Raw genomic sequence first — 12469 nt, forward strand, 5'->3', positions numbered from 1 at the left:
AATTTTTTTAATCAGTATGATATAATCTAAATGGTTTGAATATTCCAAGAGCAATAACAAAAAAAAAAAAAAAAAAACTGAAATTTACCCGAATCAATTAAAATTAATTCAATCGATTAATTTTTAAAAATAAAAATTTCAGGTTAATGAAACAAAAATAAAATATTTTGATTAATTTAATTTTTAAATAATTGGATTCCATTTATTTATAGGTTTAACTCTCATTCTCTGTCGCTAGAACTTAAACCCTCTCAGAATACACCTCTCTCCTTTTCAACACCCCAATCGGAGAAAAAAAAAATGGCTCGAAACGAAGAGAAAGCCCAGTCCATGCTCAATCGATTCATAGCCCTAAAAGCCGAGGAAAAGAAGAAACCCAAAGAACGCCGTCCTTTCCTCGCATCCGAATGCCGCGACCTTGCCGAGGCCGACAAATGGCGTCAACAAATCATGCGAGAGATCGGCCGCAAAGTCGCCGAGATTCAAAACGAAGGCCTTGGAGAACACCGCCTCCGCGATCTTAATGACGAGATTAACAAGCTCATCCGCGAGAAGTCACATTGGGAACGCCGTATCGTTGAACTTGGCGGCCCGAATTACGCCAAACACGGCGCTAAAATGACGGATTTAGAAGGGAATATAGTTGATGTTCCGAATCCTAGCGGACGTGGGCCTGGATATCGGTATTTTGGAGCGGCGAAGAAGTTGCCGGGGGTTAGAGAATTGTTTGAGAAGCCGCCGGAGTTGCGAAAGAGGAGAACTAGATATGATATTTACAAGAGAATTGATGCGAGTTATTATGGGTATAGGGATGAAGAGGATGGGGTTTTGGAGAGAGTGGAGGGGCCAGCGGAGGCAAAGATAAGGGCTGAAGCTGAGGAGGAATGGAGGAGAGTGGAGGAGATTAGGAGAGAGGCAAGGAGAGGGGCGAAGGAAGTGGTTAGTGTGGGGGCTGTGGCGAGGGAAGTGTTGTTTGAGGAAGAGGAGGATGTGGTGGAGGAGGAGAGGAGGGAGAGAGAGGAGAAGGAGAGAAAAGATAAGGAGAGGGAGTTTGTCGTGCACGTGCCTTTACCTGATGAGAAGGAGATTGAGAGGATGGTTGTGGAGAAGAAGAAGATGGAGCTTTTGAGTAAGTATGCGAGTGAAGGGTTGTTGGAGGAGCAGACTGAAGCCAAGGATATGCTTAACATTCAGCACTAGAATAGCTGATGGTAATGTTGTATTTTTTTTACTTTAAATTTAGACTCTGATTACATAACATTTCTGTTTTGGTTAGATTGCCTTTATATTTATGTGGAATTTGAGTTTGAAGAATTACTTTTCCATATGCAACTTCGTGATTATGTGGAAAAGAGCTAGAAAATTGTTTATATTTGCAAATTGTGATAATGGCTTTCTTTGTTGGATGAAATAAGAGATTATAAGGGGAATGTTGATTAATCATTGATGTTGCTTTGAGTAACAGTCATTCGCACTAGTGTTGGATGTAAAACTGGAATTGTTGTGTCAGTAAAATGCTACTCAACATTGGCCTCTGAGTCTTTTGCATATTTATAACAGTTTACAGGCACTATAACAAGTTTTGCTGGGTTTAAAAGAGAGTCCATAGATAGTATAAATTCTGCTGATAGACAACATTTATGTGATCTGATGAAATATAAAGACAATTTTAGACCATTTAACCCATGCTGGCCTTCCAACATGTTTTATTCCTTAAACTTTAACTCCATTTTTGGAGTTGACTTTAAGTGAAAGATATATAACTTTTGAATGAACCTAATGTTTTAGGCTAGCATGATCTAGGGAATTCCAACACGGCAGTAGATTCTAATCTAACTGATAAGATCTTAATTAAAGGAAAAATAAGAAAAAAAAATCTCATGCTGGTGCTGTTCTGGTACATGAGTTGTTGTAGGTTTTCTAACCTGTTTAAGTACCTATACTTTGTGAAAATGTTGCATGCTTTCACTTTAACCATGGTATTAGTATGAGGGAAACCTTCCTAGAATTAGTGGAAAATGAATTAATCATTTTAATAGATAGAAAATTGGTGTCATTGCAGTTTATCATAGCATTTATTTTTTTATTAATGATGTTTGCTATCATACAGGAAAATGACATGCCACCTGTGATCTTTATCAACAAAGAGATGCCACCAACCTGTTACTTTAGAGATCTGTGCTGGTGATAAACATATAGTAGAAATTTATGTCTAAAACATAGATGCTATATTTTAGTAACTTTTGACTTAGCAGTTTTTATGAAGTAACTTTAGGATATCTGATCATGCATAGGGTTCTTTGAGTCAAGACTGTCTGATCTTAAATTGACCAAGGAAACTCCTAGGACAATATGCTGTAATAGTGTAACCAGTAGCTGCATTTAGTTGTTCTCTAGTTCTCTTTCATATATCCTTTTTATCCTTTGAGAAAGCAATTTTTTCTTGAAACAAAATCTGGAGAGTAACATAACCATTTATAATCTTCATTATCATTTTCTTCTGCCCGAATTCTGTTTTTTTTTTTTTTGGGGTATACTACATGCCAAAATTATTGGAAATCATTTTCAAAGAGGTAGTAAATCAAATGTACTTTCTGCTTTGAAGCAGTCAAAAGTAGACAAATCAGTGCATTTGTTCTGCTAAAACAATATGTAAGGGCTGTATTCTATATTTCTACCACTAGACTACTGCTGCTTCTTAAACACATCTGATATATGATGTTCAGGAATTTGTTTGCATGTATCAAATTGTGTTTGAAATTGCAATTTGGTGTGCGGCCTTTGCCTTTCTATTGACTGTTTGAAATTGGTTTAATCCAATATGTGGTCATTGTAAGCACTGATTTTTGCATATTTTCCTGGTTAGTGTTATTATTTCTCATTTAAGCTTGTGACCTAAATGGGTGTTAGGGCAGTGCATAGGTTGTGTGCATTTGTTTGCGTCGGGTGTGTGTGAAAGGGAAGGAAGTGAGATGAGATGTAGGTCTAATGTCTATCACCAAGTCATTCTTATTATTCCATAACAAGAGGACTCTTCCTTCTGTCCCCATAAAGTTCCATTATTCCTTGATTTGGAAATCTAACTTTGAGCTGAGGATGAGAGCTATTATGAGCATGTTGAGAGCAGTGTCATAAAAGTTACTGTTGCGGAAAATGTTGCTGTTGAGGTCAACAGTCATTGAAAGAAGCCAACACATGCTTTCAGCCATGTGGTTTGCTGAGAGCTAAAGTTTGTTGAATGGAACTGGTTTTGCCTCCTAAATCTTACTTTTAGAGGGGTACACTTATGTACACATGCCAACAAAAGTTAGTTATATGAGATGCAAAATGCTTTACTTCTCGTTTGAAAACTTCCTAAAAAGTGAAGGAGGAAAATGTGGAACTGGTTTCAATTCGGCATTCTTGTTATCTTGGGGAAGCCTGTTCTAGAGGAATACGCATAACGCTTCTTTCTATCAAAACAAAGACATATATCTCGTTTAAGTTGCTGAATTCCATTCTGCTAGTTTCTATCGGATATCTTGCTCGCAATTATTTGTCAATATCAATAGCAGAGTAAGTGAAAGGTATTTGAAATTCTAATTAATTAATTAAAGATAGAATTCATTGGTTTATCATAGTTGTGTTTCTGGCTTTCTGCAGTTATAGAAGAACGTTACGACAATGGTTTGCAAAAGCGAAGATTTTGTTCATTGCTTCATGCTTATGCATTAGTTTGATTAAAAGGTTTAATCTGGAGACAAAATCTTTGGGTGCTTCACAAAGTCACAAAAACCAAAACAAGACTTCTCCCACTTGGAATTTGATTTACCAAAAATAGATATCTTCTGGAAATATTGGATTAGGCACAGCGCTTGTTGAATGAAATGAAATAGATATTCTCGCCGAAAATAGAAAGGTATTAGTTAGTTTCGTTTCTAAATCGAAACATAGGAATATAGGAAGAATACTATAAAATGTGCAATTTCAAAGTTAAAATTTGCAGTTAGTTGAAATCAGAGAAATCCTAGTAGCGTCATAGAATTATCATTGTTAAAAATACATAAAATAAGCTGCTTCAGCAGGAAAGTCTCACATTGAAGGAAAACAAGAAATAGCAAACCCGCCCTTTTCTTTAGAATAAATCACATCTCACCCATTCAAACTGTGGAGCCATATAGCGAGCACAACGTGAGCTATTCTTTCGCCTTTTACTAGAGAATACCGTGTGCTCACTGCTTAAAACGGCATACACCAATTTTTGGAGGGGCTATTCTACAAAGAATGCTTCCAAACAATTCTAGTTAAAATTTTTTCTGACAATGGCAAAACATCAAACAATCGAAGTCGCAGAGATATCTATATTAATTTCTGCTGCTAATGCACTGCTGGTCCTTATATACAGCGACCTAGTTTTATGATTATCGATGTTTCTGAAGATTGATAACTATAATAAGAAATAAATTTACGAGTAACAAGCCACTGTTTGAAAATAGTTGTAGTTGATTAACTACCATGTTTGCCACTACTGGTGGATTATTTTGGCTTTGCTCTCTTTATTTGTGATCTCCAGGTTTTGCATTCTTTACTAGTGGAGTTATTTTTGAAACACCTGTGTTAAATATAAAAGGAAATGTTTCATGCAAACTTTATGATAAAGTTGTAAAATAAAGAATAATACGTTTCAAAGAATATATTACTCATAAAATTGATAATGTTACACCATGTCCTAACGTTACTCACATGTTATGCTTTTATAATTCTTTGAAAATATTGTTGTTAATTTCTCAATAAAAATTATAAAATTACATAAGCATATGCAACTAATTTTCGCCCTTTTTCTTAACTATATTAGTAATAGGAATAGTAAGAGAAAGTATGATGAAACTACTTCAAGAAAGCAAATAAAAAAAAGCCGACAACAAAAGGAGAAAAAATGAATTTTTATAACAATTAAGAGGGGAACATGATTATGAAGGATTTATTGATGAAGACACCTCTACCAGACAAGCCATGCGAGATAATATCCAATCACAATATGAGTGACATAGAAGACAAGAATTTAGACAAAAAACTAGTGGTTAGAATAACATATGAAGAGGGATGCAGCTCTCATAACTCAGTTGCTAAATATTTTGAAGAGAAAACAAGGAAATCAACTCCATATGAGTTTGAATTTTCATTAAAAAAAGTTATACTTGAATTGGTTAGAGTAAGAGTTCAAGGTAACTAAAAATAAGTGATTCAATTTTTAAGACATTAAGAAGGAAGGGGGGTGAATCGGTATCAAATTTTTTATATATGATTGACTTCGTTTTCAATTAGCAAACTCTACATGGTTGCATAATTTGATTTCTGTGGCAGTAGAAGTTGGCCAACATGTGAAGCTTCTAACACTTTATGTGGTCTCAGATGTGTATTTAGAGTCTGAGTATCAACAAATTCATGAATGTGTTAATGGATTAAAAGCTCATTGGAATGAATTAGGTGTCACTTTGATGAGTGATGGTTGGACCAATAGTTTGAATCATAAAACTATTAATTTTGTCAATTAATTTTCTTATTTATTGTAGTAAATGGACCATTTTTTGAAAATCTATAGATATCTAAAGTATTCGTAGTATAAATGCAAACTTTTACTTCATATTATTGGATAACGTTATGGAAGAAATTAGGAAAAAATACATTGTTCAAATAGTCACTGATAATGAGGCAGCATTTAAGGTCGCAGGAAAAAGACTAATGGAGAAGAGAAAATATTTGTATTAGATAGCATGTTCAGCTCATTGTTTGGACTTGTGCCTTGAAGATATTGGTAAGAAAAAAAATATGGCAAAGGTTTTGGATGATGCAAAAAAAGTGACTTGTTTTATATACAATTACATTTGAATTGTTAATTTAATGAAGAAATATACACAAGGGAAACAAATACTTTATGCTGCTTTTACTTGATTTGCCATTCATTTTATACAGTTAGAAGAAATAATGAGGCAAAAGAAAGGTTTGAAAGAGATATTCAATTCAAATGTTAGTACTTAGTAATTAATATAACTATTTAAATCTAACATCTTTTTATGATGTGATTGTTTAAAATATTAATTTAAAATATATTACTTTAAAAATTTATTGATGAAAATATAGAAATTTAAAGAATCAAAATGGAAAATCAGGCCTACTTATGAAGTCAAAAAAATCATTTTGGGAAAAACTTTTTGAAAAAAAGCAAGTGATATAATAAAAGTTTATGAGCTTTTAGTAAAAGTGTTACGCCTTGTGGATGGTGATGAAAAACTAACAATGGGCTTTATTTACGAGGTTGTTGATAGAGTTAAATAAGCAATTTAGTAAAATTATTGTTATTCTGTTGAATATGAAAAGATTAGTGATAATAGATGGAGTTTCATGCACTCTGACTTGTATTTAGTTGGTAAGTAAACTAAGAATATAGATGTTATTTAAAAAATATGTTTATTTTTTATACTTAAATTGCTTATATAATATTTTTTATTACTTTAATATAATATTGTTATGAATTATGTTTAGGTTACTATCTAAATCCACAATTTCAATTTGGAGTCAAACATTTTGCAAATGTATTTAAAGAAACATTAAAAGGTATAAAAACAATTATTGAAATATTAGAACCTTTTATAGATACTCAAATTAGAATAATCAATTAGGTTAGTATTTAATATTATTTTATAACTTTGAAATTTATTTTATGTATTAAAAATAGAATTATTTTTATTTATTCATTTATTATTGTATTTTTAATCGATGTAGTTATTATTATTTCAAAACAAGTATGAAATAGTTGATACTTCACAGGTACAAAGAGCTTGGAAGCAAATGAATCTAAATACATAGTAAATTAAATAATTATAATTTATTTATATTATTTAATTGTATAGCATATTCAAATTTAATTTAAATAATTTTATACAGCTGAGTAGTGAATGATATATGGCACTTGTGTTCCTGAATTATAAAAATTAGTAATCAAAGTGCTTAGTCAAACAATATTTGCATCAAATTGTGAACGTAATTGGAGCACATTTAGCTATATTCACACTAAAACAAGAAACAGATTGAAGTTTAAAAAACTTCAAAAACTTGCATACACCTATTACAACATGAGGCTAAAGATAAGACATAAAAAAAAAATAAGCATTGACAAGATAAATAATAGTTTTAATCTATTAACCTTGACTATATTTTTAAATATGATGATCCACTAACAGAATGCCTGCAAAAGAAAAAAAATCTTCTGTTTGATGGTCAAAACTCTGATTGGTTACCCACAAATAATTTTGATAATGAAATGAATGTTAAACAATCACGTCAATTTTAATAAAGGAATGTGTCTTATTCAAGTTCAAGTTCAAGTCCAACACCAAATTTGAATGATGATGGTGGGGGTTTAAGTCCATATGATGATAATGGTGTTGGTGATGGTGATGGTGCAAAATTTTGTGGTAATATAGATGCAAATTAACCTTACAACCCACTTAGAGGATAACTTGGGCTTGTTGCTACTAGTGGACTTTTTATTAACATGGTAGAATATAGAATAAATCTATCTGATGAATATAGTGAAGGTCAAAGTGCACGTCCAGCTTGATCAAAAGAAAAACCCAAGAAACGTCACTATGATATTTCTAGATACTCTTCATCATCAATAGGAGACCAAATTCTAGTAACTTTGAGTATAATGAATCATTTGCTAGTACTTAAGGACATTATTATCCACCGAAACAACATAATTTTCAACCTCCTCATTATTATTCACCTCTATATGGTTATTATCCACCACAAATGTATCCCCCACCTCAAATGTATCATTTACCACAAATTTATCCCCCACCACAAATGTATCATCCTCATATATATCCTTAATCTCAAATGTATCAACAATAAAGGCCATAGGGATGAGGATGGAGTCAACTTGGCTTTCAAAGTGAAGATAGAGAATTTGATTTTCCTCATCATTTTACCATGTGATAAAATTTGAATATATATCAATAATTGTAGTTGATGAAATTTGAAATTATTATATTTTTAAATTTGTAATTTTATTAAATATCGATGTTTGGTATTTAACATATTATGTTTTGTTAATATTTGATTTGTCTAGAATTAATATTGAATATGAACTTAGCTCAAACAGAATTTTGTGGATAAACCAAATATTAATGCTTTATTATAATCTAAATAAAATTATGAATAATTTTTTTAAAAAATAAAAAAATAGTGTCATAAACTATTTTTAAAATCATTAAATAAGAGTTTTTATGGGAAAACACTTATTTACAGCTAGTTGTAATATGTATATTTATATTTGTATCCCTAAAATTAAGTATTTGTATCCCTAAAATTAAGGACAAAAAATTAAGATAAACAATCTCTCAATTATATGATTAGTTTTTTTAGGAAGATTTAGTTTCCTAGTTTAACCCATAGTTAGTTGTATATAAACCTAAGGTTCTTGTATAATTCTTAATGAGCAGTTTTTCAATATACATTCAGTTTTCACACTGATTTATTTCTTAGTTTTTTACATGGTATTAGAGCTTTAGGCTATTTTTGGGAAGTAAAATTTTCAGCCTTTATTGCTGACTTTTTTAGGCCTTCATTGCCGAATCCTGTTTAGGCCTTCATTGTCGAACCCTTTCAAAGAAAGATATCACTACCACCCAATTTGGAGAAATGTTAGTTGGAAAAATCATTGGAGTACTACAGATGTCTCAAAAACAAGGAGAGTTCGATAGGAAAGAGATTGAAAAGCTGAGAAACTTATTGAAAATCCTTGAAAAACCTATTATGGTATGTTTTTTGGGTAAGGTTTCTAGTTCAGGTAAAGCTTCTGGTTCTCATGGATTAAATGTCTCGACTAAGCCTATTACGAGTTCTTTGGTTATTGACTCAGGAGCCACAGACCACATGACACATTTTTCACAAAAGTTTAGTACATATAACCTATGTCCTAGAAATAAGAAAATTGTTGTTGCAGATGGTTCACTTACCACAGTGGCAGAATTAGGAGATATTCAAGTTAATCCTTCGTTTGTTCTAAAAAATATTCTTCATGTTCCTAGATTGTCTACTAATATGATATCTATACAAAAACTTACCAAAAATATGAATTGTAAAATAACTTTTTATCCCTCTTATTATGAATTTCAGAACCAAAGTTCGGGGAAGATGATTGGACTTGCTAAGGAGAAGGATGGACTATACTATCTTGAGACATCAAATAAACACTAATATTAAGAATAGTTTACCTTTGTCATTTCTTTCTGAAAAATCTTCTAATAAAGACAAAATCTATCTTTATCATTTTTATCTTGGACATCTTTCTTTTGAAACCTTGAGAAACATGTTTCCTTCTTTGTTCAAAAGATTAAATGTCGAAGATTTTTATTGTGATGTTTGTGAACTTGCAAAGCATAGACGTGTGTCTTTTTCAATCAGTAACAAAAGAAGTTCTACTCTCTTTTACTTGATTCATAGTGATATTTGGGGTCCCTCTATAATTTTTAATATTTCTAGTACGAGATGATTTATTTCATTTATAGATGATTATACCAGGGTCTCTTGGATTTTTTTACTTAAATTCAAATTAGATGTGAATAGTATGTTTTTAAGCTTCCAAAACATGATCCAAAATCAATTTGAAGTGAGAATCAAGATATTTAGGTCTGATAATGCAAGAGACTATTTCAACCAGAGTCTATCTACCTATTTCTAAAAATAGAAGATTATCCATGAATCATCTTGTGTTAATATTTCACAACAGAATGGAGTGACAGAGAAAAAAAATAACCATTTACTAGCCACAACCCGAGCCTTTTTTTTCAAGCAAATGTACCTAAATTTTACTGAAAAAAAATTATTCTTACTGCCACATATATTATAAATAGGTTACCTTCAAGGGTTTTGAGATTTAAAACTCTTATGAAACCACTCTCATAATTTTATCTCAATCTCAATACCATAAACAATCTCATACCTAGGATATTTGGTTGTATATCATTTGTTCATGTTCACAGTCATAACAGAAAAAAATTGGATCCAAGAGCGATTAAGTATATTTTTGTGAGGTATTCTTCAACTCAAAAAGGATATAAGTACTATCATTCTCTTATAAAAAAATTTTATGTGTCTGCAGATGTTACTTTTGAAGAAAGTAAACCATTTTTCACTCAACCTTATCTTCAGGGGAAGACTCATTCATGAAAGATAAGGATAAAAATTTTTTTTTGCTTGATTTATCCCATTCTTTAACATTTACACCCATTAATTCTTCTGAGTTGAAACTTGTTTCTGCTGAACCTAAGTCAAACACTAAATTTGAGTCTGAACTCATTCCAAATATAAAAGATGTAACAAAGGATAATATTGTTTTTTATTCTATGAAGGAATTACAAGTGTACTCAAGAAGAAAAGTTTCAGATCCTCAACCAGTACCAGTCCAAGAACCTGATCCTAACTTTGAAAATGAGGTAACTACAATTTTTTACTCTATTTCTTAAAATGAGCATGAATCTTGTAAAACTATAACTAGTGATTATGATCAACCTATAGCCATTAGAAAAGGAACCAGAGAATGTATTAAGCATCCACTATACCCAATATCTAATTTTGTGTCATTTAAAAAATTTTCACCATCCCACAAAAATATTCTTGTGAGCCTAAACACTATTTTCGTTCAAACTACATTATCCGAGGCATTATCTAGTGAGAAATAGATACAAGCCATGAAAATAAAAATGGAGGCCTTAGAGAAAAATCAGACATGAAAACTGGTAGAGTTGCCTAAAGAAAAAAATTCAGTGGGGTGTAAATGGGTTTTCACTGTAAAATATAAAGCAGATGGTACTGTTGAAAGGTATAAAGCTAGGTTAGTGACTAAAGGCTACACTCAAACCTATGGAGTGGATTATCAAGAAACCTTTGCTCCAGTTATCAAGATGAATACAGTTAAGATTTTGTTATCATTGGCTGTAAATTATAATTAGCAGCTTCAACAATTTGATGTAAAGAATGCTTTTCTACATGGTGATTTGGAAGAAGAAATATATATGAAGGTTCCACCAGGATTTAGAGATCATATAGAAGCAAACAAAGTATGCATGTTAAAAAAGGCTTTATATGGCCTTAAACAGTCTCCTAAGGCTTGGTTTGAGAGATTTACCAAAATGATGCTAGCAATGGGATATAAACTGAGTCAAGGAGATCACACATTGTTTGTCAAGCACTCTGATTCAGGGAAAGTCATAGTTCTATTAGTGTATGTTGATGATATAATTGTAACTAAAGATGATGAAAAAGAGAAAGAATCTCTAAAATAGTATTTAGCTAGAGAATTTGAGATAAAAGAGCTAGAGAGATTGAAATACTTCCTAGGAATTGAAGTAGCTCACTCACGATATGGTATCTTCATCTCATAATAAAAATATGTGATGGATCTTCTGAAGAAAACTAAAAAACTCGTATGTAAACCTGCAAATACCCCTATAGATTCTAATCATAAAATTAGAGAAGTTAATAAAGATGCTACTGTAAATAGAGAGATATATCAAAGATTAGTTGGAAGACTCATTTATTTCTCACATACTAGACCTGATATAGCATATACTGTGAGTGTAGTAAGTCAATTTATGCATAGTCCTAAAGAAGTGCACCTACAGGCTATCTACCATATATTGTACTATTTGAAGGCCAATCTTAGAAGAAGTATCTTATTTAAAAAAAAAATTCAGGGTTAGTTCTAGAAGCATATACAGATGCTGATTATGCAGGTTCAGTAATTGATAGAAGATTCACCTCAGGCTACTACACTTTCTTAGATGATAATCTTGTGACTTGGAGGAATAAAAAATAGAATGTGATAGCAAGATCAAGTGATGAAGTAGAGTTCAGAACAATGGTTCAAGGAATTTGTGAACTACTATGGTTAAAGATTATCCTAAAAAACTTGAAGATCAAGTGGGATGGACCAATGAGACTCTATTGTGATAACAAGTCTGCAATAAGCATTGCACATAATCCTGTGTAACATGATAGAACAAAACACATTGAAGTAAATCGACATTTCATAAATGAGAAACTAGACAGTGGGTTGATTTGTACACCTTATGTATCAATCAAGGGTTAGCTGCAGACGTGTTGACTAAAAGTCTCACAGTACAACATTTCAAGAAATTATTTTCAAGCTGGGAATGGAAAACACCTGTTCATCAGCTTGAGGGGGAGTGTTGGAAAACATTTATTTACAGCTAGTTGTAATCTTGTAATCTATATATTTATATTTGTATCCCTAGAATTAAGGATAAAAAATTAAGATAGACAATCTCTCAATTATAGATTAGTTTTTTAGGAAGATTTAGTTTCCTAGTTTAACCTCTAGTTAGTTGTATATAAACCTAAGGTTCTTGTATAATTCTTAATGAGTATTTTTTCAATATACATTCAGTTTTCACATTAATTT

At 31.6% G+C, this 12469-nt stretch overlaps 1 protein-coding gene and 1 non-coding gene across 2 annotated transcripts; both read left to right on the top strand.

Annotated features, from left to right (window-relative positions):
* The first annotated feature begins 217 nt into the window (after positions 1-217).
* Positions 218-2493, top strand: LOC111299793 (uncharacterized). The gene is made up of 2 exons (XM_022895240.2): positions 218-1211; positions 2111-2493. The coding sequence occupies exon 1, from the start codon at positions 301-303 to the stop codon at positions 1198-1200; it is 900 nt and encodes a 299-aa protein (XP_022750975.1). The 5' UTR covers positions 218-300; the 3' UTR covers positions 1201-1211; positions 2111-2493.
* Positions 2494-4150: 1657 nt separating this feature from the next.
* Positions 4151-4268, top strand: LOC149513781 (U5 spliceosomal RNA). The gene has a single exon (XR_016330161.1). It is a non-coding gene; the product is annotated as a U5 spliceosomal RNA (small nuclear RNA).
* Positions 4269-12469: the final 8201 nt, after the last annotated feature.

The sequence above is a fragment of the Durio zibethinus genome, chromosome 18, assembly GCF_047325235.1.
Source record: "Durio zibethinus cultivar Kanyao isolate XHJ-2024 chromosome 18, ASM4732523v1, whole genome shotgun sequence".
Lineage (NCBI taxonomy): Eukaryota > Viridiplantae > Streptophyta > Magnoliopsida > Malvales > Malvaceae > Durio > Durio zibethinus.